This window comes from Anser anser (assembly GCF_964211835.1).
Source record: "Anser anser genome assembly, chromosome: 22".
In the NCBI taxonomy this organism is placed as follows: domain Eukaryota; kingdom Metazoa; phylum Chordata; class Aves; order Anseriformes; family Anatidae; genus Anser; species Anser anser.
The window spans coordinates 2,360,600-2,387,751 of NC_139743.1; the positions used below are offsets into that span (position 1 = coordinate 2,360,600).

The 27,152-nt window shown below is 50.8% G+C and overlaps 5 protein-coding genes across 17 annotated transcripts in view; 1 reads left to right on the plus strand and 4 right to left on the minus strand.

Annotated features, from left to right (window-relative positions):
* Positions 1–421: 421 nt before the first annotated feature.
* ARCN1 (archain 1) lies at positions 422–9,961 on the minus strand. Its single transcript, XM_083808283.1, has 10 exons — positions 9,818–9,961; positions 7,902–8,165; positions 6,990–7,169; positions 6,547–6,752; positions 5,639–5,800; positions 4,729–4,894; positions 3,268–3,415; positions 2,810–2,918; positions 2,472–2,676; positions 422–2,217 (listed from the first exon to the last, which is right to left on the minus strand). The coding sequence occupies exons 1-10, from the start codon at positions 9,818–9,820 to the stop codon at positions 2,128–2,130; spliced, it is 1,533 nt and encodes a 510-aa protein (XP_083664409.1). The 5' UTR covers positions 9,821–9,961; the 3' UTR covers positions 422–2,127.
* Positions 9,962–10,034: 73 nt separating this feature from the next.
* IFT46 (intraflagellar transport 46) lies at positions 10,035–14,313 on the plus strand. 2 transcript variants are annotated; one of them, XM_083808294.1, is made up of 10 exons: positions 10,035–10,356; positions 10,439–10,548; positions 10,708–10,782; positions 10,894–10,987; positions 11,436–11,564; positions 12,014–12,132; positions 12,715–12,781; positions 13,064–13,124; positions 13,444–13,529; positions 13,979–14,313. In XM_083808294.1, exons 1-10 carry the CDS (start codon positions 10,117–10,119, stop codon positions 14,072–14,074), a joined length of 1,077 nt encoding a protein of 358 aa, XP_083664420.1. In that variant the 5' UTR covers positions 10,035–10,116; the 3' UTR covers positions 14,075–14,313. The 2 variants fall into 2 exon arrangements, with proteins under 2 accessions (XP_083664420.1, XP_083664419.1); XM_083808293.1 differs by having other exon boundaries at positions 10,038–10,356; positions 12,011–12,132.
* On the minus strand, positions 11,571–18,085 carry TMEM25 (transmembrane protein 25). 10 transcript variants are annotated; one of them, XR_014574615.1, is made up of 8 exons: positions 17,662–18,085; positions 17,289–17,576; positions 16,734–17,024; positions 16,530–16,661; positions 16,387–16,417; positions 16,002–16,255; positions 15,625–15,911; positions 11,571–11,909 (listed from the first exon to the last, which is right to left on the minus strand). XR_014574615.1 is itself a non-coding variant. In XM_083808287.1 (8 exons), the coding sequence occupies exons 2-8, from the start codon at positions 17,738–17,740 to the stop codon at positions 15,838–15,840; spliced, it is 1,149 nt and encodes a 382-aa protein (XP_083664413.1). In that variant the 5' UTR covers positions 17,741–17,761; positions 17,867–18,085; the 3' UTR covers positions 14,466–15,837. The 10 variants fall into 10 exon arrangements, 8 of the variants coding, with proteins under 8 accessions (XP_083664413.1, XP_083664415.1, XP_083664414.1 ...); XR_014574616.1 differs by lacking the exon at positions 11,571–11,909 and adding an exon at positions 14,466–14,733; XM_083808287.1 differs by lacking the exon at positions 11,571–11,909 and having other exon boundaries at positions 14,466–15,911; positions 17,662–17,761; positions 17,867–18,085.
* Positions 18,086–18,216: 131 nt separating this feature from the next.
* On the minus strand, positions 18,217–19,470 carry TTC36 (tetratricopeptide repeat domain 36). Its single transcript, XM_083808296.1, has 3 exons — positions 19,313–19,470; positions 18,798–18,986; positions 18,217–18,690 (listed from the first exon to the last, which is right to left on the minus strand). Exons 1-3 carry the CDS (start codon positions 19,416–19,418, stop codon positions 18,422–18,424), a joined length of 564 nt encoding a protein of 187 aa, XP_083664422.1. The 5' UTR covers positions 19,419–19,470; the 3' UTR covers positions 18,217–18,421.
* A 697-nt stretch (positions 19,471–20,167) lies between these two features.
* KMT2A (lysine methyltransferase 2A) overlaps positions 20,168–27,152 on the minus strand; it is a 50,648-nt gene continuing 43,663 nt past the window's right edge. For all 3 annotated transcript variants that reach the window (XM_083808264.1, XM_083808265.1, XM_083808263.1), the window contains exons 34-36: positions 26,708–26,791; positions 26,200–26,329; positions 20,168–25,202 (exon numbers count right to left, since the gene is read on the minus strand). In XM_083808264.1, coding sequence (XP_083664390.1) covers positions 24,927–25,202; positions 26,200–26,329; positions 26,708–26,791 — 490 coding nt within the window. In that variant the 3' untranslated portion in view covers positions 20,168–24,926. The remainder of the gene's footprint in view (positions 25,203–26,199; positions 26,330–26,707; positions 26,792–27,152) is intronic.

Here is a 27,152-nt window from a genome sequence, read left to right on the forward strand (position 1 = left end):
CGGCCCCCGGCCCGCCCCCGCGTCCCGGCAGCGTTTCGCAACGCCGGGCTTTCCTGCCCGAAGGGGTTTTCCGGCTGCCCGGCCCGCAGCTCGCCCCCGCGGCTCCCCGGGGCACAGACCCAGCGCCGTCCCCGGGCTCTGCCGTGGGAAACGGCCCGCGGGGGCCCCCCGGAGGCGGCGGCGGCTCCCCCGCAGCGCCGCGAGCGGGACCCCTCCGGCCCGGCAGAGCCCGGCCCGGCCCGGGCGGAGCGTTCGGGCCCCGCCCCCGAGCGGCAGCTCCCCGGGGCCGGGCTCGGGGCCGGGCCGGGGCTCAGCCGTCCCCCCGCCCCGTGCACCGCGGCCGGGGCTCCGCGCCCCCCCCCGGCGGCCTGGAGCGCGCGCTCCCCCCAGCCCCAGGCAGGCAGAAGAGGCTCAGCCTTCCTTTTATAATACTCTTTTATTTGATTAAAGAATTTGTTTTCTTTGTATACACTGGAATGTGCTCTATTCCCTAGGCCATTATCGTACAGGGTTACAAAAACTGGGGTTGGGGTGTCTTTCTTTTTTTAATATTACCCTTAAACAAATTTAAGAAAAACGCTTCCTTGATGTTTGAACTCGACTCCATTTTAAAATCATACAGACAAGCAACTCTTGAACGTAACTGAATTAATAGGATTCATCGTCTATTTCACTACAGAACAGGGTTTGCTTTCCCTCCCCCAGAACACATCACCTTCCCAGGGCAAGAATCAGGGTTTATTTCCTCACTGGCGCTGTTAACAGAGGAGAGACCGCTAACTTCTTTGGCAGAGGACCCCATGGGAACCAACACACGCTTACTCTTAGTGAAAGGTGCTCTCTGGAGCACGCTAAATGTGTTTTTAGAACTTGTGAGGACAGGACACCGTCTGAGTATCACCTGCATGCTCAGCCCTTGCCTACAGCAGCAGCTGGGGAGCTCCCCTGCAGACCTCACGCTGTTGGGGCAGCAGCACTGCCACTCAGGTGGTGACTAGCCCCACATCAAGCAGGTGGGACGTATTTTGAGGGGAACACAGCGCTGTGGGATGAAATAAGTGATACTATTCAGGCAGTCAGAGGAGGAACAGCGCTGGGATAGCAAACGCTACACCTGGGTGTTGCTCACTCTCAGATCAGCCCAGCATGCTTTCTGGAAACTACCATTCCTCTCTCCTCCATCACCAAGCGCTGAGAAAGACCACCAGTTTTTGACAGATCCTAGCCCCACTCCCACTCTGCACACAGGTGAAGTAAAGCAGTCTCAACAGCTGCTTGCACACTTGCACCCTGCAGTTCAACTTGCCAAAACACCAACCCAGCCTGAGCCAGGACACAGAACCCTGGCCAAGAGCTACTACAGCAGACAGCGAGCCCTCAGATGGAACAGTCACCTCTGGATGTTCTCCCCCCTGCAACAGGAACTAGAGCATTCAGAGCCGCAGCCTGTGCCACCAGTTAGCCCACTCTGACCCAGCCTCAACAAGACAGGCCCAAAGGACTTCTGGTGAGCCCAGGATGAAGTCCACTGCTGTACGGTAGGGCTGGATGGACAGCAAGGAACAGTGTGGGGGCAAAGAGAACTGAGCTGTGAGGCCCTCTTCCCCTATGCTCCTGTCAGTACCCCACCTTTGAAACCGAGATCAACTTGTTCCACTTCTACCAGATGGAAAGGTCCAGAGAAGCACTGCATCCTTGTGTATATCATCTTAATGCCTGTTTTCACCATCAGAAGCAAGAGTTGAAGGCTGAGGAGAAATTAAAATGGCAGCACCAACAATGGAACAGTGTTTGATGATTAAAAAAGGAAGAGCATGATGTCTAGTAGGCTCTGGGACTGAGCTCCGGTCATCTTCATGGGAGAATGGGAAGTGTCAAAGCCGGGTTCTCTGCAGAGATCTTGTTCTGCTAGCCAGTGAAAATCTGCCAAAGAAATTTGTAGCCTTTCCCCCCATGAACACGTCAATTCTCTGCCAAAAATGTCTGTGACCCAGGACACTGCAGATGGCAGACAGAGCCATGTGTCTTAGCAGAGAGAGGGCTGCGGCATTCCAAACAATCAGAATAAACTTCGGCCTTTTTTTTTTTTAATTTAAAAATTTCCTTTGTGATTCCCCACAGCTGGCATTACAGGATTTCGTACTTGTCCACCACAAAGGTGGTTTCAGTAGAAAACCTTACAGGGCTGTTCCCATCTACCTGGGTCACTTTGGTAACCTGTGGAGATAACGCACATTTAGTTGAGCATTTAACACCACTTCCCAACACAAGAAAACACAGCTTTCCAACTGTGAGACGGTCAAAGAGGACAGAATCAACCCAGCACTTTTGAACCCCAAGTCAGTACTGTAAGAAAGATCTTAAAGATCTTTGTCCTGCCCCACAAACACAGCCGGACAGTCTAAGGGCAACTACAGCACATTCTGCAAGTATCCCCAGTAAGTGTAGCTCCACACCACTAGTGACTGTACCTGTATGTTGCAATAGTTCTTTTTGGAGATGAAGGAGACTTGCACTGGAAAGAAATCATTTGGCTGCCCTGCTATGCTGAACTCCAGGCTGCCACTCTTGTTTTTGGCATCTATCACTGGCAGGCACCACTCAAGGAGATTTCGCCGGCTGTCATGGCGATACTCGCCATCTATTTCCCCAATCACTGGGGCACCGACACCAGACCTAGAGTAGGCAAAAAAGAGCTACAATGCCTTACTTGCAAAGAGCTAAGGAAACGAACAAAGCCAAACGGCAAAGGAGCTGACAATATACAAAGGCACTTGTTAGCATTGCCCAGGCATGGAATGTTACTTACGGTAAAGGGATTGTGATGATCACATCGTTCAGTTCTAGGCTCTCCTCTTGCAACTCATATTCAATGTTAACATCGCAACTGTTCCCACTTTCTGATGGCCAGCAGTTAACTGAGGGCAGAAAACCAGTATGCTGTACCACACAATCTTTCTGTGCACAACAGGCTTTCAAAAGATTATGTACTTCAAAAAGTACCGTGAAATTATAACCAAGAAATTCCAACTTAAAGAAAAGCTTTTTGTTTTCTTTAAGAACGTTACAGAAAATGGATACTGGTAAAAACAGGTACTATACGATGGAAGGCACATAGAAGTCTTCACCCCTTCACCAAGCACCTCACAATGTCCCATGCTGTGGAGCCAGCCCAGCTGCTACAAGGCAGGGTACAAGCAGGCACAGATGAACATCAGCCTCTTCCAACCAAGCTCCCACACGTCACACACACACACTTGCACTCACTTGTCAATGGAATGAAGGACTCTTCCGTGGTCTGCAACCTCCACTTCAGCACGCCCACATCACTGTTAATAGGGAATGATTTCTCTGGGTTCTTCAAACCAATCTGCGATTCTGCAGTAAAAAGCTTTTTGTCCACATTTGGGTGAGTCTGAAATGGGAACATAAGCCAAGGCTGTGTCAGCTACTGCAGTAATTTCAAGTTTAAGGTGACAACCACATGTAGGTAATTCAGGTTCTACTACGACAGCCCTACACATTCCTGAGTACTTTCCTCTGCAAAACATACCTTGCTCAGAAGTCCGGCTACAGCACTTCTACTAATCAACCTGCAATACTGTCCAGAAAATACTGATCCACCAGGAAGAATCGACACCACTGGCATTTTTACTTGCCACTGCACCAGACACTCCAGCAAGTCCTGGTACCTAGGGCAGCATCCTGGGGCTTACAGAACAATTCTAAAAAAATCTAAATTTTAAAAAATTTCATTTTTCTCGAGAATGAAATAGCCTCCTAAAGCATTTCAGCCTCGTGCTGTTGGGAAGAACACTATGAAACCACAAAAATACTACTTCCATCAGCAACCTTTGTGTAAATATATATATATATATGGCAGCAGCCAAACTCAGTGTAAATATTCTCTCATTGCAATGGCAAATGTAAGCATCTTTTTAAAAGCAAAGGATTTTTAAAGTTGAATATTCAAGTTACACTGGAAAGACAGGAGTCAACACTGGGTTTGATTTAATTTTTTAACTCAAGCAGCACACATGGGAGCATTGTTGAACATTTTAATGAGATACATTGATAAGGAACCTACTACTGTATAAGTAGACATGCAGACAGCTAAGTACAGATAAGCTCTTGGCAAGGAGGAGAAGGGAGCAAAAGAGAGTACCAAAGCAACAGCACTGAATAAGGCAACAAAAACACACAGGAAGAAAAGGAAGGATGTTTCTCTAAGAATCTTCTTATACTGCTGACCATAATCCAAGGGCTTCAGCAATTGTGTCAAATACAGCAATAAAAGGACACAAGTGACCCAAGAGGAAACAGCTTTCCATATAATAAATTTTCTTTGTTGGCACAGTAACTTGACTATAGAACTCCCGTTCAACGACTACAGCTCACGTCATGTAATAAGCACCAAGCAACACCAGGCTGCTGCAAAGTTCATGTGAAATCAGATGGCATGCCAACATGCTTCACTGGATAGATTAGGCTCTGAAGGCAGGAGGATAAGCGTATGAGACCAGATCTCAAGTGAACTTCAAACTTTTGACCATAAGCTAGCCCAGCATTTATGCTACAGAAATGTCTGTTGTGACTACTTCCATTTTCAACATACTTGCTGAAAAGGCTTAGACAGGTGCATAGGACACTAGCACACAAGTATTTCCAATACTTTGCCCCAGAGAACAGCAAAAGCATGTTCGACAGCATGAACACCAAACACTTTACCTGTAACTGCACTCCCCTTTTGTCTTCATTTTCTACATGCAGGCGAATCCGTGCAAATTTTTCATCAGAGATGTGCAGCATGATCATGCCATGCAGCTCCATATTCTGTAACCCTCCATCACGGCCACAAGTCAAAGAAATTTTCTCCTCTATTTTCATGTGCACACTGGACAGAAAAACAAATATCTCAAGTCCTGCACTTGGCATCTAACAGGCAAGATGAAAAATTAGTGTTCAGCAAGGAGAGGTTCTACGCAATGAGCAGGTGCTACAAGGAGTGTGATGGTCCCAAACAGAATGACACTGACAGCATAACAGATGCATGCACTAACAATGCTCCAACACGTTAACTCAGGGGCACACAGATCTATGGATACAAGTCCAAAAAAAAACAGACACCCATACGATAAAACAGTGATACAGCATCTTGATATGCCGTTCACTCAAAATCCCGCTACCGTACAGCAGCACAGCTCACAGCAGAAAAAGGTTCTGATCTGCTACATGTAAAACAAACTCTGAATATCTGTATCCTAAGCTGCAATGGGACAGGATCTATTTGTGTCTGGGTAACAGGAAAAATGGCAGCTACTTTAACTCATTCGAAGGCAAAACACTGTGAAGAGACGCATTCCAGAAGGCACAGGAAAATTCCCAATCTCAGCTAAACAGAGGAGGTACAACCATTTTAGCTAAGACAATTTCTAATCAAATAAGCTATCTTTTGTCACTGTGCTTTCCCAGATTTTACCCTTCATCTTTTAAAATCAGAAGGCTAGATGAGCATGCAGGCCTTCAATGGCAGGAAAAAGCCTGTGCTGAAAACTAAAGAGGAAGACAGCTCACAAAGCAACACGCGGATCAGAAAGAGTAGTAAGAAGACGGCTTTCAGAGCAAGGATAATACCTACCTCTCCATGTTAATGGGTGGTGCAAGAACTTTGGCTGCTTCTGTAGAGCGTTTGCCTACGGAAGTCATGATATTTTCTCCTTCCGATTTCAGTTTGTCCACGAAGTTGTCCACCTCCTTCCCTTTAGCACCAAGTTTCAGAGCTTTACTAGGACCTGAAGGCCTAAACATAACGCACAGACATATTCAAGTCACATTCATCGCAACAGTTTCATTCTTCCTCAGTCCTAATTTCAAGTGTTGTAACTTGACTATCCCAACAATCTAATATTCACCTCTGTAACCTCTTCTGGGGGGAGAACAAGTAAAGAAGAGAAGATCTTAATATTTCATCCTTCTTATACAGTTTAGATACAGATTCTGAGTATTGCCTGGTACCACTCTTTGTCACACAAAAAGAGAAGTCCAATACCCATCAAAGACCCTATGGAGACTACGGGATGCTCAGGTACTACTGTGACACATAGCACAAATGCTCTTAAATAGTAAAATATATGGTTTACAATATATGCAATATGCACCAGTTTAAAAGCATCCAAATTAAAGGCTTTGAGGTCAGCAGACACAGATCAGAGAAGCTAAGGAGAGAGGCCTTTCTCTATCTTTGCAGTAACCCAAAGGAGTGGAGGCACACAAAGAACCTGTAATTTTAAGGCGATACTTCTTGTAGTACCAGGGAGAAAGCTCTTGATGTCCAAAACATAGCGCTAACCTGGTGAGCACTAGCAGACCCCAACAGCACCCAGGCCATAGGTGAATGCTCCCTCACTTACTAATGTATACCAGCTGTTTTAGCACCTGTTTATCCATGAAGACTCAAGAGGAAGGCAACTGAAACCCTTTATTTGGGCGTATGGTTTTCAGACAGTGCTGACTCCAAGGAACATCTGCTGCCATCTGTACACTTACCTGGAAGGCGCTGGTGCCACTTTGGGCTTCTCCGTTTCAATGATGGTCTCTGTGATCATTGCTGCTGTTGTGCCCCCAGACACAGCTGAACTACCAAAGCCACCGAAACCAGGTGCCTTTTTGCCTTGTCTCTCTGCATCCCTTCTAGCCTGCTGCAATTCCTTTGCTTTACGGCGCATCTCAGCTTTTGCTTCACGTTCCTGAGTCTGAAGTAAAAGACAAAAGGCGGGTACAGCTTTGCAACCTCAATCTTATTCTGTACAGCAACTAATACTAAGTATGGTTTCTTATCAACCTTTTTTCGAGGACCAGGAAACGGGCATTTAATTTACAGAAAACCTAAATAATTTTAAAACCCTGATCAAACTGGAGTAACATCTTCGCATAAAAAAGCATTGCTTTCCAGAGTACCTTGTGCCAAACTCAAAATTATTTCCACTCACCTCTCGGACAGCTCGGAACACCTTTTCTTCATGAGAGTCCATCTCAGTGAAGGTCCGAATTTGTGCCAGGTTTACGTTCTCACGGTAGCCCAGGGCAACGATTTCATCAAAGGCAAAAATCAGGTCAAAACAGTGTTCAGAGATCTCATTCTCCTCCAAGGCTCGACAATATTCAGGGATCTAATTCAGGAAAAACATTTAAAAGGAGCATTCATAAAAACAGACAGACGTAACTTTCAGCACTGTCTTTCTACTGTTCCCAGACTTCACAGTTGTGCTAGACTCTCCGCAGAACTAGCGCATCACTGAGCTGCCTTTCATTCCTTTACATTGTTGATAAACAAGATGAGGTTTTGTGATTGTTAGTTTTTCCTCAGCTAAAATATTTATGCAATCTTTTAACATAGTTCTAACTTTGTAACTCACAAGAACATAAACAAGCAAACACTATGAGGCTAGTTAACTTCCTGAAGATCCTTTGGTTGCATCTGACAGAAACAGATTATACAGTTAATATAAAGACAATTGCAAAAACTCATTACTTAGAAATGTATTTAGAGTAGTGCTATGCTTCTCAAGTGCATTCTGTAAAGCCACGTTATTTTTAGAAAAAATATAATTGTTATCTTAAGAATACAGCAAATGTTTTACGTTAAATTTATAACTTCGTCCCTTTGGTCTCACCAGTTAAAGGGCAACCATGGGTTTCTTAAATATAGTTCAAAAATACCACAGAAACTTCAAAGCTTAACCTTGTCCCAGGTCAAGAACAGGCTCTAGAAAATCATGTTGGTAGGTGGAAGCAGACAGTACTTCAGCAACAGCTCACCAACAGGTTCCCTTATAATAGCACTGTTTCAGGCTACAGACACGTGAACTTTGCAGTAAATAACCCGAAGCGTAGATCCTTACCACTCTAGAGAAAAGTCGGAGTGTTTCCAGGTCTTCCAGGATATTGCTGTTTTTGGTGGTGATCAGCACCATGTAGAGCTTCTCCATCGGCTGATACACATACCGCACACTCTCTGTTTCCACAAAAGTGTGCTGCTTCCCGGTGTTCATGAGTTTTGGGAAAGCTGCCAGCAGCCCCTCGATGCGGGTCCGGGTCATCTCCACGAACTGCCGGGAGACAATGGCCTTCCCCGCCTTTGTGCAGACGGCAGCCGCCAACAGCACCTGTGGAGAACACAGACGTGGGTTAGCTGTGCCAGTCTTGGACGCTGCCTAGCCCCTGCAAGCCTGACACAGCGTCAGACATGCAAAGAAAGGTAAAATCTAGTTGGCAGTAATCTTTCACATCGAGCTGATTTTCCTTCACTGGGATCTTAAGTGTCTTTCTATGACTAGCGCCAAGAACTTACCTATTCTAATAGCAGATCCACCTCTGCTTTTCTCTGCAGATATGCTGCAGCCCACTTTCTGTTTCCGTGCTATGTGGAACTAAAGCTCTCAGTCCTCCAGTCAGGAAGACAGAGACAACCAACCCATTGCTCTATACACAAAGCATGACAAAACCCCAAAAATGCTTTAAGCAAGGGTCTAGGTTACTGAATTTTCTGTTAGTTCAGACCCAGCATAAAACTTACACTGAATACCAGAATGTTTCCAAATATGATATTCCTTCCCAATGCCACGTTTACAGTCAAGACAGGTTAATAAAATCATGAGAGCTATATTAATTACAGCATGTGGACGACTCTCATGGGCTATTGTACCAACAATAAAAAGGCAGTAAGACAACTGCTAATTTACCTTTTCTTATTCTCTCTACCTAGACTCCTTCCTGAAATTACTCTCACAGATTAGTTTCTTAATTAACTTTGTCAAGACAGGACAGTTTCTGCAGCTAAGATCTTTGGGCTCCCCAGCCATTTTCATTCACAGTACTCCAACAATGAGAGAAGCACCAGCAACTCTCAGCTCCAGATGGATTTCCAGTACCACCTCGAACCCAGTCAACATGTGGCCGAGTAAGGCAGTCAGGTACCCTGGCAAAATTGTCACGCGTTGTCTGGATAGCCCTAGGACCCTGCAGCTTGACAGCTCAGGGACAAACGTCTCTGGAAGAAAAGTGATCAAAAATGTACCTCCTCTGTCCAACCGCTCTCTGAAACTACTCCGCACGCAGCGTAAGAGAGCAGGATGGCACCAGCGACTCGAGCAGCACTGCCGACGGCTGCACAACGCAGCACATCGGCCTCTGCTGTCTCATCGAGTGACACCAGGTGGGCAACACGGAGCAGGACCGGCCCCGGCAGAGGAAGAGCTCGGAGCCCCGTGCTCCCTGACAGCAACACAAAGTAACTGACCGCCCCCCGGGCCCAGCCGCCACGTTACCGGTCACAACGCCGGAGATAACACCTCAGCACCCCAAACGACCTTTAAAACGCACGTAACCGGGTGCGACAAAGGCTGCGGCCGCGAACTCCCCTCTAGGGGAGCAGGACCCGAGGAGGGCCCCGCAGCCGCCGCTGTGCCTCCGAGCGGGGCTCCCCGTCGCTCCAGCGGCGAGCGCGGAGAGAGGACGAGCCACCGCCGCCGCCACCGGCCCTCGGCCGAGGCGCCGAGGCACCGCGGCTCCAGGTGGCTCCGGGAGGCGGCCCCGGGGCCTCCCGAGCTGCGCCCGCCGCGGGGCCCGGTGGCCGCGCAGCCGCCGAGCGGGAGCCCCGCGGCTCCGCCAGGCACCACCCGGGGCAGGCCGCGCCGCCGGGCGGGCGGCGCCGAGCTCCGCGGGGCCCGGCCAGGCCCCGCACGCCGCCGGAGCCCCGGGCACGGCCGGCAGGCGGCCCCCGGGCACGGCGGGCGGGCGGCGGCGGTCGCGCCCTTACCATGGCGGCGGCGGCGGCGCTGGGCTCGGCGCTCGCTCCCTCGGCGCTCGGCGTCCCCTCGGGCAGCCCCACAAGATGGCGGCGCGGAGCCACGTCCCCAGCCGGAAGCGGCGCGGCGCGGCGCGGCGCGGCGGGGGGCGGGGCGGGGCGGGGCGGGCGGACCGGAGCGCGGCCCCGCCGGAGGCTGCGGGCGGCCGCCTGCGGGTCCCGCCGCGGCCTGCAGGGGGCGGCGCGGGGCGGCGGGGCCGCTCTAGGCGGCCGGCGGCGAGCGAGGCGGGCGCCCGCGGGAGCCGGTCGCCATGGCGACGGCGGGGGGCGCCCCGTCGGGGCAGCGGGCGGCGGAGGAGAGCGGGGCCGGGCCGCGCCCCGCCGCCCGGCACCGGCTGCTGGAGAACCAGCCGTACGACGAGAGCCTGGACCTGCCGCAGGCCGACGAGCCGGGCGGCGCGGCGGGGAGCGCGAGCCCCCCGCGGGGCTCCCGCCGGCCGGGGCTGCCCCGCTCGGCCGGCGGCGCCCAGGACGGCGGCGGAGGCGGCGAGGTAGGCGCGGGGCCGGGCGGGCGGGCGGGGGCGGCCCGGGGGGGCGCCGTCCCGGTAAGGCCCCGTCCCTCCGGCCCGGCAGGACGCGGCGGCCCGGCCCGCCCTCAGCGAGGACGACGACGAGGACTCGGAGGACTCCTCCGGCAGCGACTCGGAGGACGACTCGGAGGAGCGCGGAGCCCCGGCGGACGGGTGAGCGCGGCGGGCGGCCGGCGGGGGCTCCCCTGGTAACGCGCGGACGGCGTTTTGCTGTAGAAGCAAAAGGCACAGCTGAGAGGAGCCCCCCAACGCCTGCTTGTACAAAAACTAAGACAAATTAATCTTTGTCTAAACTTCTCTTCCTCGCTTTAGTGACTACAATCTAGCCGATTATGACTACCTGCCAGTATCTCCTGAAATTAAAGAACTCTTTGAATACATAAGGAGGTGAGCTGAAGGAATTTTAGCCGGCTCTTGGCTCTCCTTTGTGTCAATGATAAGTGTGGCAGGAAATATTCGTCGCCCACTGTGTAACGCTCTTTTTTTTTTTTCCTTCAGGTACACTCCAAAAACAATAGAGATTGAACACAAACTGCAGCCTTTTATTCCAGACTTTATTCCTGCTGTTGGAGACATTGATGCATTCCTAAAGGTACAATATTTTCAGGTACCTCCTGCCACACTGGCTGAAACAGAAGGTGACAGCGGTGTGAGGCTGGCAGTCAGGCTGTGCAGCCAAGAGCTCAGCCGTATCATCCTTGCAGCAGAGAGGTATCCTTGCCCTGCGCTGCAGGACATACTGTTATCGACATCTAGGAGATTACACTTAGTGACACTGGGAACTGGTTGGTCACTTTGGTGACCTCCCATGTAGTATATATGTAATTTAAGGTGAGAGCTGCCTTCTTCTTTGTCCAACACGTTGTACATTTCAGGTACCGCTGTGCTAACAATTCCTATTTTCTGTTCTGTCAGAGCAGCATGCCTACCAATTCCTTTTAGGGTCTGAATTTCAAACTACGGGGAGGGTCTTTACAAAATAGCTCCAGCATCCCCTACTCTGGACTCCCATAGAGAATATATTCTCTGTTTACCTCTAGGTCCCACGTCCAGATGGCAAGCCTGATAACCTCGGCTTACTGGTCCTAGATGAGCCGTCAACGAAGCAGTCAGATCCCACAGTGCTTTCTCTTTGGCTAACGGAGAATTCCAAACAGCACAACATCACAGTGAGTCATGGAGAGAGGGGGGATGTTTACTGCTCACTGGCTAGGGCAAAATCGTTGTACTTTAATCTACTTTTGTCTCTCTGTGACTGTAGCATTGCAGCACAAATTATAACTTGGCTTTAAAAGCAGAAAAAAAAAATAACCCATTATTACCTATAGCTTTAAACTAAAGTGTATCTAAGCATTGCTTAAGGCAAGTTTCAGTACAGACTTTGGATCTCTGTTTCGTTCAGGTGGAGCTGTAACATATATATATTTTTCTTTGGGTTGTCACTACCTGGTTTTACTCAGTGTTTTGTTTCCCAGTTGCTCTTCTGTCTGCAGAAATCAGTTGGTATAGTGCAACTAGGAAAGAGAAGACGTGGTTAATCAGGGGCAAACACAGGGTTTGCAAAAAAAACCAAAAAAAACACAAAGTACTTCCAGGTTTATATTTTTGTTTCTAGCAGCAGATAAAAGTGAAGAGTGTGGAAAATGCAGAAAAGAACCCCAAAGCCATTGACAGCTGGATTGAAAGTATCAGCGAACTACACCGCTGCAAACCTCCGGCCACTGTCCACTATACCCGGTGAGCCATTTTATCAGCAGACCTTCAGGTCAGTGGGAGGTTGGTGGCAAAATCAAAGGGTAATGAGCAGATCGAGATGTCTCTAAGAGGGAGAAGATCTGCTGAGTTTCAGGGTAGTCATACCATGCACGTCTGCAGGACACTCACTTTCCTCTTCTGTACTTCTCTTTCCCTACGTAGTAGGGAAACTTCAAGTAGCTTAACAGCTATCACGCACCACTTTCAATTCCTTGCAAGCAGTGACTCTGTAAAAGGAGAAATTCTGGACAAGTCAGAGGAGGCAAGACTTACTCTTACCAAGTACTGATTTGGGTCTCTGCTGCTGTGGCACCCCCTTCTGCCCAGACTCCAGTTCAGAACAGCCCAGTCACTCTAAAGGAAGCAGTGTTTCCAGCATCTTCCTTCAGCCATAGTGCTAAGCACAAATTCTAAGCTTAATCTTGGTTTAATAAATAAAAATGTCCAAACTGGCACTGCAAATGGAGTCTGTCTCATTCAGAGCAATCTGGCAGTAGGAAGCCATTTCAGTTTCTTGCATGTAATCTTAATTTTCTGTGTTTTTTTTTTTTCCTTCCCTTGCAGGCCCATGCCTGACATAGAGACCCTCATGCAGGAGTGGTCACCAGAATTTGAGGAGCTCTTGGGAAAGGTATGATATACAAGTGCTAGGTAGTTAGCTCAGGGCATGGCATTAGAAACGATCCAACTTGAAACCTGGGTTTCTCTTCTACTTTGACCACATTGACTTCATCCTTCTCGATTGAGGTTAGTTCTTTACTTAACATTTCTCTCTTAACAGAAGACAGGTGAGCAGCCTAATGCCTGAATGCCTAGCTGCTGCCCAGGTAGCCTCTGTGCTTGGTCCAAGATTAGCACATGCTGTCAGTCCCTTGCTCTTTGAGAACAGAACTAACACCCTCTTCTATTCCAGGTGGGCCTCCCAACTGCAGAGATGAACTGTGACCTGGCTGAATATGTTGACATGATATGTGGTAAGCAGAGGAGATCTCTTTCTTACCCTCACTTAAAGGCATCTGATTATTCCTAGCACAGGAACTGCCAACAAATGGAAACATTCAACTTTGACAGACACAGAGGTAACAACATTATCTTAGGCTGGTCCAAAGAGGATGTTCTGTCTGCCTGTTAACTCATTCTTCTTCTTATTCCATGAGCTTGGGTTTTGTCTGCTCTGCTCAGCCAGCTGATGAGAGTGAGCAGTTAACTCTCTTCTCTTCCAAGAGCCTAGGTAGCATTCTGTGCAGGGTGGTGTAGTCTGTTTGCTCTCATGCACTTCTGCTCTTCTTTTAGCCATTCTGGACATCCCTGTGTACAAGAGTCGGATCCAGCCTCTGCATGTACTTTTCTCGCTCTACTCGGAGTTCAAGAACTCACAAGTAAGCAGCCCCAGACAGGCACTGGTCACTCAGCTGGAAGCATTACAAAGCTTGTGTCCTTAAATTTGGCCTTGCTGTTATGGGTTTGTAAAGAGCTAGTAGACTATCATAAAAGAGTCCAAAGAACATTTTCTTAGCTTCTCATTTCCCTAGTATCTCAAAGGCCCAGCACTGATATTGCAGCATTGCACAAGGAGCCTCTGACTTTCTGCAAGCCTGGGATGCAGCATTGTTTAGCAATCCAGCATAAGTCCAGATGCTTTTTCCCACTGAAGTCATGGTGACTGTGCTGAGCACAGACAGCATGGTTAGAGCAGGGCTTGTGTGAGGCTCTTGCTTGCTGCTGAGCACACAGCTCATATGGTGCTAAAGTGGCTCATGTTTTCAGGTACACATGCATTCTAATTAATGAGTCTCATCTTTGCACTAATGCATTCTTTCTCCTGCAGCATTTCAAGCCTATGGCTGAAGGGAAGAAGGCTAGGAGCTCTCTATCCAACACACCTTCACAAGCAGCAGAAGTGGAAGTATTAAGCTTTACTTGAAGCTTTGCATTAAACCTTCATCTCTTGGATCAAGAGCTGCTGCTGGACATAGAGTTTTGACCAAAGGAACCTGTGAAGCAACACAACATTTCAGAAGCCTCCCTTATTTTATAGATACTGCAGAGCTGTTCTGCATTCATAGAGTAGATTTTTAGTCTTCACATTTATAGCAGATGCTAATACCTCCATTTTGACTTGTCTCCAGGGAGTACAGCATTAAAATCTCTTCCAATGACAAATTGTATGTGCCACTGATGTTGCAGAACTGAGGCTTGCAGAGTGTACACTGCAGCATGTAGGAATAAATTCCATGCTCTGACACAAAACTTAGCTCTACCCCGTGCGTTCCAAGGTCTGATGCACTCTGGGGGTGTTGAGTGTCTTCTTCCCTTTATTATAGAGCCACTTTTTCTATTCTTCGTGCCCTTTGCTGCTGCCAGCAGCGTCACTGCTTCCTTTCTGCTGCTTGTGCAGAAGGAATTGATGAAAACCAGAGGACCCCATGAGTGAGGGGTGCTCTTTGCTTACCTCTCACTGTGTGCAGATGATGGCAGGGGGTGAAACAGGGTGTGTTTGCCATGGACCCCAGGTGGGTGACAAGCTGATGAGGTCAGTACGTAAAAATTTAGAGGAGTTTGTACATTTGTTGCTCCCACTGGCTGTTTTAATGGAGTTCAGCAAAGAAAAAGAGGAGAAATAACCAGTGCAGCACCACACAGACACTTAAGTTCAGTTTATTGCTGTTGGGATGACTCCTCTCAGCCCCTGCCATGCTGGCTGCCCTCACCTGTCCCCGATCCAGCAGGGATGGACGAGTTTGTAAAGCAAGCAGGCTGTGAGTCTGCTAAATGAAGGCCAGTGCTTGGCCTTACTCGGGGAGGAATCACAGCAGTAGCAGCCTGACAGAATCTGTCTATAAAAAGCTTTGATGCATTTTGATTATAACAGTTATGTGAAAACATGCCATTCCCAAAGGCATTTCCCTTTGCAGGGAGCCACATCAGCTCCTCCTGGGTCAGAGCCTGGAGGACAGGTCCTGCTGCAGCATTTCCTGGCCTGGTGACACACAGGGAGCCCTCATGGTTCTCCTGTCTCATCACCATGTTTCTTCCAGAGCAGTGGCACCACGGGGCAGGAACACCCTGTGTGCAGCTGGCATTTCCAGGCTGTCCTGCTCTTCGGTGCCTTTCCCTGGCCCAGCCCCCAGGAAGGGGGGGTGTCCCCTGCCTCGGGTGACATCTACCAGCTGACAGTGCGCCCAGCCCACGCCTGTTGTCCCAAGGTGGCACCTGGTACTTAACATGTTGAGGCTGAGGTTTGCTGGGCAACGAAGCCTCAACAGTAGGCAAAACACTTTACACTGGAAGTCAGGTCTCTGCCAATAGCCAGAAAAATCAGGATCTGGTATTTGAAGGAGTCCTCAAAGGTCTGAGGCAAGTCTGACATGCCAGGCTCGATGGGACTGAGCTCTGCAGGGACCCTTCTGTGCCCACTGCCCTCACCCTCAGACTGTTCCCCACCGTGGCACTTGCTCCCCGGCCCAGTCTCACCAGTGCTAGTCTGCATGGTGGGTCCTCCATGAGCGCTGAAGGAGACAGGCAACTTCCAGAAGACGAGCGAGGCAGACGGGGTGGTTTCAAAGGATTGTGGTATTGCTCTTTTCCCCCTGAAGCACAGGCACCGATCACAGGGGGAGCCGGGTGCTTGCTGGGGTCCTGGGGAGGCTCTGGGGGAAGAGCAGCCCGTCGGCACCGTGATGCGTCTCACAGCCAGATCTCATCACTGCTCATACTGGGAACTTTGTAGATGCGCCCAGCCATTGGGAATGGGACAAAACCTGCAGGACAGAAAGAGCTCATTGCCACCACCTTCCAGGACAGATGCAGAGGCCAGTGTCTCTGCAGCATAGCTTTCTTGGGCTGCTCACCCGTCTGTACTCCCTCACTGAGGACAAGGGTGTTCTGCAGGGTCTGCTGCCCTCCCTTGGCTGCCACATCCCCAGGGGTGGCTGTGGGAAAGGAAAGGGGACAGAGCAGGAGCTTCTCAGCCCACAAGGGATCCATGTGCCTCGGTGCTTTACCTCTGTCCTCCTGTGTGAGCTCTCCGAGTCGCAGGTCAGGTGGCAGGGACCTGTTCTCCCAGGGCAGGCACGTGCTTGGGGTCTGCAGGTGCTCGGCCCTGCTGTGATGAGGGTGCTGGCTGAGCAGGCTGTGGCACGATTCCCACACAACACTCGCTCCCACCCAGCGCGGGGGATGCTGTTAAATAAGGCACTTCTTGCTCCAAGGGGAGGCAGGGAAACCACGGCTTACCTGGGAGGAACTGATGCAGATCCAGGGAGTCCTGTGGGAGGGAGGGTGTCAGGGAGCGGCCATGTCCGGGGCCCTGGACCCAGCGGGGGCTGAGCTGCAGGCCCACGTGCCTGCCCCAGGGTTCCCTCCTGCTTGGCTCTTACCTGGTGCTGGCTTGGCTTGGCGGCACGCCAGGCAGGCAGCAAGGGAGCCCAAGCCAAGCAGGGCACTCAGGGCCAGGGCTGAGCCCACAGCAACGCCCAGGAGGGGCAGCTCCACATGGGCATCCAGCAAACCTGCGTGAGCAGCGTAGCTCCCTCAGTACCCTGGGTACCCTGGGCTTTGGCACCTACCCCTGTAGCACCTACCTGGAGGCAGGAGGGAGGTAGTGGTGACGCCCAGGCTGTTGGCAGCACTGACTGAGAGATTGGTGGCTGCTCTGCCAAGGTGCACGTGGAGAGAGTGGTTGGCCAGTCCGGGGTAGTGCTTGGTGTCCAGGAGAAGGAATTCGGATGCATTGGCCACTATGTGCCCATCCTGGTCCACCCAGGTGATGCTAGCAGGCGGATTGGCTTGCACCAGCACGAAGAGCACCAGGAGGAGCCCAGCGTCATCGACCTCCTCGTAGCGGGCATCTGCACGCAGGATCTCTGGCTTATCTGGGCAGCAAACACAGGCAGTGAGACAGGAGGGAGGTACAGGGGACAGCTGAGGCAGGGAGGCAGCACAGTCAGCAACAGGATTTGCTGCTCAGAAGGCGCTAGGAGCACTCAGCTGCTGTTGCACAGCACTAGCGAGATGCTCCCCTGCTACTGCTGTGACAGATCCATGCCCTGCTCTGGCTCCAGCCAGGCAGCAGCCCTGTGCACACTCCCTGTGCCTCCAGCCAGGGGTGCCAGCAGGGCCGGTGCCGCAGGCCTTACACTGCACATCGAGGAGGACGGATGCATTGGCGGTGTCACTGGAGGCTGGGTCAGTCACGGAGCAGTTGAGCTCGCGATCCGTGCGCCGGGCAGTGATGGTGAGAGTGCTGCTGGCTGTGCCCGCTGCTGAGCAGTTTGCCTCCTGTCTCCGGCCATCGAGGTACCAGGTGAGCACGGAGCCAGGGGCTGCCTGCGGGGCCCGGCAGATGAAGGCTCGCCTCTCCTTCTCCCGCAGCGTGCACGAGGCCAGCGGCTGCCCATCAATGGTGGGGCCCGGATCCCTCAGCCCTGCCGGAGCGCCAGAGCACATCAGAGCTGCGGGGGGGGGGGGTCCCCCCACCCAGGGCCGTGCCAGACCCCGCCAGGGCCTCACCTGCCAGGCAGAGCGCCGGGAAGCCGAGCAGCAGCAGCGGGGCGAGAGCAGCCCCCGGGCAGCCCCTGAGGCTCCCCATCGCAGCCGGCCAGGCTCAGCGCTAGGGGAGAGGCAGGTGGAGCAGCGACATGGGCACATCCCTGCGCCGGGCCCCTGTCAGCCGGGCGTGCAGTGCGGCCGGAGGATGCAACCAGGCCGCACCTACCTGGAGCTCTGCCGCTGCGCCCTGCCCGTCCTGCAGCGCGGCGCCGAGTGGGGCCTGGGCACGCAGGCGCGGTCCCGGCCCTGAGCATCCCTGCCTCAGCTGTGCAGCTGCGCCTCTGAGCAGGGCCAGCCCCGTGCAGCCGCTACAGCTGCAGGGTCACAGCTGCTGTGCCACAGCTGCAGCGTGCAGGGGAGCACCCGGAGGAGCAGGGGACAGGCACCCCCGCGCCCCCAACTCCTCGCTTTGAGAGGGGCTCAGCCCCCTAGGCCCAGCCTCACGCTGAGCTGCCCAGGGCAGCGGGGCTGGATGTTACGCCGCAACCACCGACAACGCCGCAGCCAGAGCCCTGCTGGGCAGACAGGGAGGTTTTATTTGGGGCGGAACAGAGTTGAGACAAAACCAAGGGGCAGAAAGCTTTCCTCAGGGTGGCCCTGGATCATACGGGCTGTGTGCTGCTGCCTCCACCGGGCTTCAAACCTCCTGAGGCCTCAAAGGCAGCCCTGTCCCTGGCTACTGGCCGGGATGAATGGGAGGAGGGCTCCGGCGGCTGCAGCCTCAGTTGCTGCTGGCACTGTTGGGGTTGCGCAGCCGCCCCAGCATCTCACAGAGCATCTGGTTGCAGAGTGCTGAGTAGGGGTTCAGCAGCACCAGCTGCTGCCGTGCGAATGCGCTGCCCAGGCGTGCTGCACGCTCGAAGTCGCGCCGGGCGTCCTCATCGCGGGCCTGCAGCCGGTGGATCAGCCCCCGCTGCACGAAGCTCTGGCAGGCGGCACGGCCACAGCCCCTGCCCAGGTGGATGGCGGTGTCCAAGTCCCGCAGAGCACCTGGACAGGGCAAAAGGTGGCGGGGAGCTGGGGTAGTCTGGGGAAGTGGCCAGGACCCCGGTGCTTTGCCCCACTGCAGGGCTGCCGCCTGGCCCCGTAATCCTTACCTGCCACGTCCCCCTTGAGGCGCAGGGCCTGGGCCCGGTTGTTGTATCCCGAGGCGCGCCCAGGGAGCAGGCGGATGGCCTCGTTGAACCGTTCCAGGGCGGTGCTCACATCTCCAGATTCAGCAGCAGAAACCCCCTGCAACTCCAGGTCCCGGACCTGCTCCAGCAGCTCGGGCGCAAAGGTCTCCTCTGTGTCAAAGGCAGCATCCCTCGCCCTGTGCTCCACAGACGTGCCCAGCGGGCAGGCGCCAGCACCAGTTGTGGGCACCTGGCTCTGGGTCCCTGCATACCTGCGCCCTGCTTGGTACAGTCCCGGCACCAGCCCCAGGACCTCCGCTCCATCCCCAGGTACCCGTCCCAGGCCCCTGAGTCTGGCCCCAGGGAGGCAGACCGGACCCTGAGCCACCCCTGGGTGGTGGCCCAGGAGGAGGGAGAGGGGCTGCTCCCAGCAGCACAGCCTCCTCCCCTGCCTATGGGAAGCAACCAGCAGGAACCTGAAGCTGCATCTGCCTCACCTTCCTCCTGGATGTCCTCCTCCTCATCCAGTCCAGGGATGTCCCCAAATGGAGTGCTGGGGTTGAAAATGGTCTGCAGGATGGCTCTGTCATTTGCGGTGGCCATGGTGCTGTGCGCGCAGTGCCCGCAGCAAAGCCCCAGCAGGTCTGGAGGACAGCTGCTGGCAGGTTAATGATCACCCCACTGGCACCGCTCACCCATCCCCATCCTATCCCAGCCCAGCCACTGGGCTCCTCCACCCCCCGACCCAGCCAATTCCCACAGGCCCAGCTGGAGGACCCACAACTGCCCAAGGTGACCCGTGCACAGCAACCACAGCACACCAGACAGAGCCAAGCACGTCTCCACCAAAAAACCACCGTGGTGTGGGAGCAAAAGGGAAGCAGAGTGGCTCTGCAGCCAGAAGCCACCAACGCTCACCAACTTGAGCCCTTGCTGCGTGCCCTTGGGCTTCCCGCGGGCACCCGGTGCCGTCCCGTCCACCAGCGGCGCTGCCAGGCCCAGCGGGTTGCAGCTCCAGCCCTGAGCCACATGGCACTGCCCCCGGAGCACCGGCCACGCTCGGCGCTGCTGCCAGCGCTGCTGCAGCCCCACAGAGGCACTCACTCTCCCGTCCCCATCCTCCTCAGCGCCGCCACGGGCGGCATTTTGCACCCGCTCCTGACCCTGGCCGCGGTGTGGGCCAAGGGCACTGGTCAAGCAGCCGGGGCAGCGCGGCTCTTCCTGCAGAGCGCAAAGCACCTTCGTGCAGCAACGCGCAGGCAGAGCGCCGAAGTGCGTGTGGGATGAGAAATACGATGATTTAAACAGGAAAACCAGCTTCCCGACTCAGGAATAAACCAAGATCAACCCTCTGCAGCAATAAACTTGACATGTTTATTAATTAAACTATCACTTAAATAAAAAAAAGTGCATAGAAAATAAACATGTTTAAAAACTCCTTTGTTTTTTGTTTTTTGTTTTGTTTTTACAACTATGTACACTTTTTATTTTTACATTCAGTCTTTTGCAGAGCTTTCAGCATTTTTTTTAAACTATTAAAGTATTTCCTTCTTCCCTGTGACAGGGAGTTAACACTGATGTACTTTAGACACGTTTCCTCTTTTTTTTTTTAAAAAAAAAACAACAGAAGCTTGGAAGAACACAAGAAAAAAAAAGATTTGTTATACATGATAAGTTGTCAAGAAGTGTATTTCTAGAACATAACCTTGCCTTTGCAGTTTTTTTTTTTCTTTTTTGAAACAATTATTCACCTACCTGTATTTACTAAAGAGACTGTTAAGTTCAATAAAAGAAACACCACAAGTATAGTTCTTGGTTGATAGACAAAGCTACTGTACCTTGTTAAAAAGATACCAGGAAAGCACAGAGCACATTTTTCCCTATATGCAGGTGGTACCCCAACATTCATAACCAAAAAGAGAGGAAAAAAGGAAAAAACCAAGTTGTACAAGTACTGACTGGTAACAATAAAGGTCAGGGAAGCCCTCGAGCTGCCCGTTCCCAGGCTCCCTCTCATTTTCCAGCTCTCAGAGCCAGGCGCGCTTGCTGCCTGGCACCAACGAGGCTGCCGTCCGCCTGGAAACGTGCAGCCTGATTTCTTCCCGCCTCCGTTAGCAACTGTAACACAATCCTTATCTATAGTGTTAAGAGAATTAAAAGCCATGGACCGATACTGAACTAGGCTTCATTACACGGTGCATTACTATATTAGTTCCTATATATATTGTATTTATAGTTATAAAAAAAACTTGCAAGTGTTGGATGTGGACCAGTAGTATGGGTTTGAATGGCATGATTCTGCACAAAGACCATCTCACTGAAGAACCTGGTATTGCTTTGAAATGAAAGAAAAACAATAAACAAAAAGATACCCAGCCCTTTGCAATGACCCGCTTTTCCTTTAAAAAAAATCGGTTTGTACAAATAAAAATAAACGCCCTAAGGTTCCATTTTTTAGTATTTTCAGATATCGTGATCTGTGTCAGTCCTTATAAAATATACATTCATATACTGGGAAGCTGTGCTGTGCTCACCGTTAGCCCAGGCAGAACAGGGTTGAAGGGCACGCAGGCATCTCACAGGTGACAGAACACGTACGCACTAGCTGCCAAGGCTTCTCCCTGCCTTACTTCCATTTGCCCAAAAGAGAGAGTCAAACGCCTGTGCTGGATCGCTCTGGCTGTGAGTGGGACAGGAGCGTGGGCGCTCTGGCCCAGCCCCTGGCAGCACAGCTCAGCTTCTCTGGGTACAGACAGTTTCACTGGCCACAGCGGCACCTGCCGAGGCAGCCGCCACAGGTATAGCAGCAAAGCGAACAGCGAGCGAGGTCCCCACCGGGCCCGTCTGCTCGACCAGTCCTTGCAGGAGGAGATTCCTGGTGCTTGGCTCCGGGGGCACTCCCGCGGCTTTCCCTCAGGTTTCCTAGCCACCTGGCCCAGCGGGCTTTCCCTACAGGGGTGGCTTTGGGCAGCATTTCCCAGCCGGGACTCCCTCCTGCTCAGCACCTGCCCTCCCGGCCCCACACTGCACTGACGCTTGGCAGACGAGAAGGGAGCTGCCGGCGGGGGACGACGTGCCCCCTCTTTAAGAGGGAGCGGCGCGGGCAAGAGAAACGTGGTTGAGCCGCACACAATTCTCGGGTTTAACCACGGTGAGAGCTGTCCCCCAGCAATGCTGTCAAAACCAAGAAAGAAAAAGGACAAAGAGCAGCTGTGTCTGCGGAGGCAGGGCTGAGATCTGCTCCCAGACGTGCTTTTTGGCCTTCTCAAGGTATGTGCGTTCCCAAACTGTCAGTGCATCAAATCATTTCAGTAACAAATGCAGCTTCAATTTGACTCTTCTTTAAACAGTTATTACCAAATAATAATCACGCAGTGCAATAAAGAAAGGAAACCAGCAGTTCCTGACCCTGTGAGTGCTGTATTTCATTCCCAGGTCAGAGGAAGAGGTCTCGGGGCCTGGAGAGCACAGATAATGGAGTGCAAGCCTGCGAGTGCTGGGGAGTTCGGTCAGCTCGGTCCATTTCCTACAAACTGCTCGTGCAGTTTTGGGGTTGCCTTTCAATTTGGCAGCCCCCAAAACAGCTACTAACCTACCCACAGGGACAGTTTACAAAAGCAAGGGTGCTTCACGGTTTAACTGCTCCAAGGAACAATTGCTCGTTTCAAGTGAGACACTGTGGGATCAGGAGCGCATGTGTGGATGCATGTCCCAGACCATCCCAGACGGCAGTGAGCCGAGGAGGGCCAGGGCCCTATTGCTTCAACAGATTTCCACAGGACCATGTTTTTGCGTCCAGAGTTGTGAATTTACCTAGAGAAGAAAGGTACAGTCTTTCTCCAGGGGTGCTGCTCCGGACAAAGCAGCGATGAGCGGCAGACTGACCTCTAGGACAGGGACAAGACCGGCGGTCAAGTGACCGGAGCAGGACCTGTCCCCTGGGCGCAGCGAGGTGCCCGTGCAGCTGACCTGGGTTGGAGAATGCCCCTCACTGCCCCAGCCCCACATTCATCCAAACCCCCTCCTTTAGGGACAGCTGATCTGAGTGGACACAGCAGGGTGGGAAATGACACTTCCCACAGAAATGCTAATTCTAAATGCCAAGCAAAAGAGGTGAAGTTATTAAGGGTCAGTTCTCTCTCTCTCTTTCCTTAAATACACACAGGATACTGGTGTGTGGCAAGGCAGAATCATGCCTCCATGTTCAGATACAGTTCCCATGAGTCAAACTCCTCCTAAGCTGGGCAATTCTTCCTCCTGCCCCTATCTTGACAAGAAAATAAAAGTTTAAGGTCCAGCCAAACCTCCTAGAAACAGTTACTGAAGTCAAAAAGGCAGAACAAGATTAAAAAATAAAAATAAAGTGTACCCCTCTCTCTGGAGAAAGGATCAGACTGTGTCCAGCCAGATATTTCCTATAACCGTCCTATGAAAATAAAAACAATATTAAAAACAGATTCTTTTAAATTAGGATAATACCACTGTTTAAAAAGCCTCGTCATAAGTGCTTTTACCTATGAAGTGCTTCTCATAGAAAAATATACAAAATATATTTACATTTATAAAACCTTAAATACTAAACTGTAAACAGAACAGAGTAAAATCCAATGTCTTAATTTGTTAGGCTTGGGGCTTTTTCTTTTCTTTCCTTTTTTTTTTTTTTTTTTTTTTGAGGCGTGGAGCAGACCCAAAAGGGAGGAGGATTTACATTACTTTAACCAGGACAATAGTGTCTTTTGATTCACTTAAAATAAGCTTGATTCTTCAGCTACCACAATTTCAACTGTGCCAATTGCTAATTTATTTATTTCCTATGCATTTCTAAGTGCTGCATGGAGTACATGGGGCTGGTTAGTGTTTGGCCTTGCATTTTCAGAGAATTTACACTCCATTTTGGTGCCTCTTCCTGTGCCTTTCATAGAAGATTACGAAACTACGTACTGAAGATGGGTCGCGACAGGCATGTGCCTAGAGAAGTCACTTGTTTGTCTCTACATCACACCCTAGGACACTGTTCCAGGAGGCTGAGCAGAGCAGCTCCCGGGGAAGCGTCCTCAGAAGTCCCTCCTAGTTCTTGCTCTACAGCCACAAGCGGCCAACAGCAGAATGCGCTTCCACCACTGCTCCTCTCCCCTGAAGACGTTTGTCCCTTGGGCCAGCCCCACAGTAGCAGGCACACCACTGTAGCCAGAGGAGCCTTTCAGACCCTAGGTCAAAGGAGAAAGACAGCCTCTGACGACAGGAACATGGGAAAACACTGCTTCCCTCCTATACGGCAGAGGGAGGGTGCTGCTGAAAGAAAGCATTTGCTCACAAAGATTTACAGCTCTGTGACTAGTTGGCACAAGCCCTTTCTCTGCTAAAGAATGCCAGGAATTCCCCTGCACTCGGGCAGGAATTTCAGAGTGAAACACTATCCAAATCCTTCTCAATTTACTTTCGGCTGCTATATGATGCTCTCCCCCATTCAGTCTTCCTAGATTAAAACAGATAAGCCAGACCCACGGCACACCAGGCCACCTATGCCACACAGTATGCCAACCAACTCACAAATAGTGTTTTGGAGATGCATAGCACAAGGAATCACAGACACGTACAAAGTTCTCAGAGTAGCTGGTTGGTGGGACACAGTTTCTCTCTCTAGGAGAAAAGAGCAGTCACATACTGTGCTTCCAAAACTTATGACACAACAGTCGAATGAAAACAAGAACTCCACATTCACCACTTTGAGCCAAGAGACAACAGAAGGACGGGATCCATGATGACTCCCCTATACCTGGGTCTGTCTACCCTCCCCTCTCCCACTCATTAGCCCCATTCTGACAAACAAATTCTGAGGGTTGGGGCAGGAAAGACAATAGCAAAAACATAATCACACTGAGGATCTTCTCCAGTCGCCTGTGTCTTTCATAAGGGTAAGTGTGCGCATGCGAGACATGAAGATGTGGACTCTGACAGAGAAACACAGCCGCCAGTTAGGTCCCTGAGCCCAGCTGATCTTCATTCCTGCCTCCGTCCTTCCCTCTCCCTTGCAAATGGCAGGGTAGGGATTCACTAGAAGCTTTGGTTCGCCCCAGGCCCTTTAGGGCTCACTTGCAGGTCATGGAAGTTCTAGTTTAAAAACTTCCTGCACTTCTTGGCACCGCAGTTACAGGGCAGTTTGTTGCTGGCGTCTTCAATGGGGAACTTGTAGTCATATGTAAGTTCTTCCCCCCGGTAGATTTTGCGCATGGCGAAGATGACAATGTGTTTTTGGCCATCAATGTTGATGACCCGGGAGTAGCAGTTGGGCTCACAAGAGTGATTGATGAAGCGGGCTGCATTCCCATGCATGGTGGCATCCACCACTTCAGAGTCATCAATGCGGAACATGTAGCAACCAATCCCCTACACACAGAGGACAGAAAGACAGTTAGGCAAGTGAAGTGAAGAGATAGCTACTCTAACAGACAGCTTAGATTATTACAGCGACGTGGCAACCGAAAGTCAAGTCATTAAGAATATCTGCAACCTCTATTCACTTGTCTTCGTAAGCTCATGCTTGAATTATTTCATCTCTTCACCCTTTGGATCTGCAACACGAAGATCCCACTGATATTTTTCCCAGTCCAGAGGAGAAAATAAGAAATGATCTAGAGCTCCAGAAAGTACGGAGAACGTCCTAAGAAGTCTGTAAACCCAAATCATGATGTTCAAAAGCAACTTTCACATGGCCTACACTTGTCCTACTTTCCCAGCCACTTCCTGGTTCTCCCAAACTCCTCTCTGTACACAGTAATCTCACCAGTCACATTTCGCAATAATTTCTTTCATCTTATGTACATCACCGCTTTGCACTGAAAACAGTTTTAGGTCACTAATATAAATACTTTACTCAAAGCATTTGGAAAGTCAAAATATTAAGCAACTCCTCTACTCCATGGCTATGCTTGTTCTGGCTTTATTTAGACAAAACGCTTCTGTCAAGAATGACAAAAAAGGCTTCATGAAACAACTGCAATTTATAGCAGGGAGGTTGTTATATAACAAGGAGGGTTTAATTTAGAGATGACTGATCAGCCTTCTAATTTTGCTTGAGAGCTCCAGTTTATACTGATCTGTGCTATGAACCCTCAAGCTCTGATCTCACCTACACCACTTCTTCCTTTGGCACATAGCAGATCTTAAACCGTTTAAACTTATCTACCTCTCTGAACTGCAAAAATCAATTGTTCTTCCTCCCTCTGCCCCCCATACATGAGAAGTTTCTTGTTACAAAGAACTTTAATCCCAAAGCCTGATTAATATCCAAGTTCTCTGTCTGCTATATTTCCTTGGATGACCAAATGGGAAAAGTGGCTTGTTATGCTTTTTAAGAAGTTCTGCAAAAGCCCTCAAAACTCACCTTACTGTCATAGTACTTCTCTCGTTTGTCAGTGAGGATGGATCGAATGACATTGCCCGAATATTCGATCACCATCTCACCTGCATCAATGTTCCTTTTGCAGAACAGGCCCCGGCCATGGATGGGAGACCTAAAAAAGCAACAGGGTAAGAGAATATTTCAAACAATACAAGTGAAACTTGGAAATGTAGGACTGCAAACACTGCAGAAAACAAGTTATTTCATTACAAGGACCACAGCATTATGTCACACTTCTACAACGTAATGCCAATGAGAACACCACTAGATCTCTTCTGTCCACTCGTAAGCAAATGCCTTAGCTATCACCAAGACGAGTCAGCAGGAATAAGTAGTTTGTGCTGAGGATTACTTCTTCAAATAAAAACAAACAAACAAAGAAACAAAGATGCTTCTTCCCCTCAATTTTGCACCATGACTTCACAGGTTTTCAGTTTTTACCTTTCTCTGTCCCAGATGTCCATTTGAGAGTACCAGAACAAAACCATACCTGTAAACACCAACTGCCTCCTTGGAGGTCTTCTTCAAGTGTCGGAATCGCATGGGCATCGGCAGATCCATACTAGTTGCCCTCCTAGAACAGAGAGATGCTACTAAGTGATGACATTTATTTGAGAGCCCATGCCATGTATTATCTAGGATAGTTTCCAAGATATAAACATTGTCACTGCAGCCCACTGAGAACACAATCAAAATTAATTCAGTGTAATACACATGTGCACACATACACACTAAATGTAGAGCAGTTCTTACTCTCATATCTTAACTCAAACAAACTCATTGCTAATCAGCAATCCTTTCTTTCAATACAGGTAATTTTCTCCCTTTCCTCATGAAATTCTCATCAGAACGTTTGTCTTACGTTAGCAGGGAAAAGAAACATCGAAAGGAAGACTGGTCTGATTGGTCACCTTCAGTTGTCAGTTCTCTTGCTA

Excerpts from the sequence above, each read along its gene's own strand:
- ARCN1 (XM_083808283.1), bottom strand. Across the intron at positions 7,170-7,901 it reads TCCGACTTTTCTCTAGAGTG|ATCCCTGAATATTGTCGAGC; the intron begins GTAAGGATCTAC and ends TTCCTGAATTAG. Across the intron at positions 3,416-4,728 it reads AAAGGGGAGTGCAGTTACAG|ACTCACCCAAATGTGGACAA; the intron begins GTAAAGTGTTTG and ends TTCCCATTTCAG.
- IFT46 (XM_083808293.1), top strand. The coding sequence starts at position 10,117 with ATGGCGACGGCGGGGGGCGCCCCGTCGGGGCAGCGGGCGGCGGAGGAG. Across the intron at positions 10,357-10,438 it reads ACGGCGGCGGAGGCGGCGAG|GACGCGGCGGCCCGGCCCGC; the intron begins GTAGGCGCGGGG and ends CCGGCCCGGCAG. Across the intron at positions 12,133-12,714 it reads GCCACTGTCCACTATACCCG|GCCCATGCCTGACATAGAGA; the intron begins GTGAGCCATTTT and ends CTTCCCTTGCAG.
- TMEM25 (XM_083808287.1), bottom strand. The coding sequence starts at position 17,740 with ATGGGGAGCCTCAGGGGCTGCCCGGGGGCTGCTCTCGCCCCGCTGCTG. Across the intron at positions 17,577-17,661 it reads CCCGGCGCTCTGCCTGGCAG|GGCTGAGGGATCCGGGCCCC; the intron begins GTGAGGCCCTGG and ends GCGCTCCGGCAG. Across the intron at positions 16,662-16,733 it reads TACCTCCCTCCTGCCTCCAG|GTTTGCTGGATGCCCATGTG; the intron begins GTAGGTGCTACA and ends CTGCTCACGCAG.
- TTC36 (XM_083808296.1), bottom strand. The coding sequence starts at position 19,418 with ATGGCCACCGCAAATGACAGAGCCATCCTGCAGACCATTTTCAACCCC. Across the intron at positions 18,987-19,312 it reads GGAGGACATCCAGGAGGAAG|AGGAGACCTTTGCGCCCGAG; the intron begins GTGAGGCAGATG and ends CCTTTGACACAG. Across the intron at positions 18,691-18,797 it reads CCTCAAGGGGGACGTGGCAG|GTGCTCTGCGGGACTTGGAC; the intron begins GTAAGGATTACG and ends TGCCCTGTCCAG.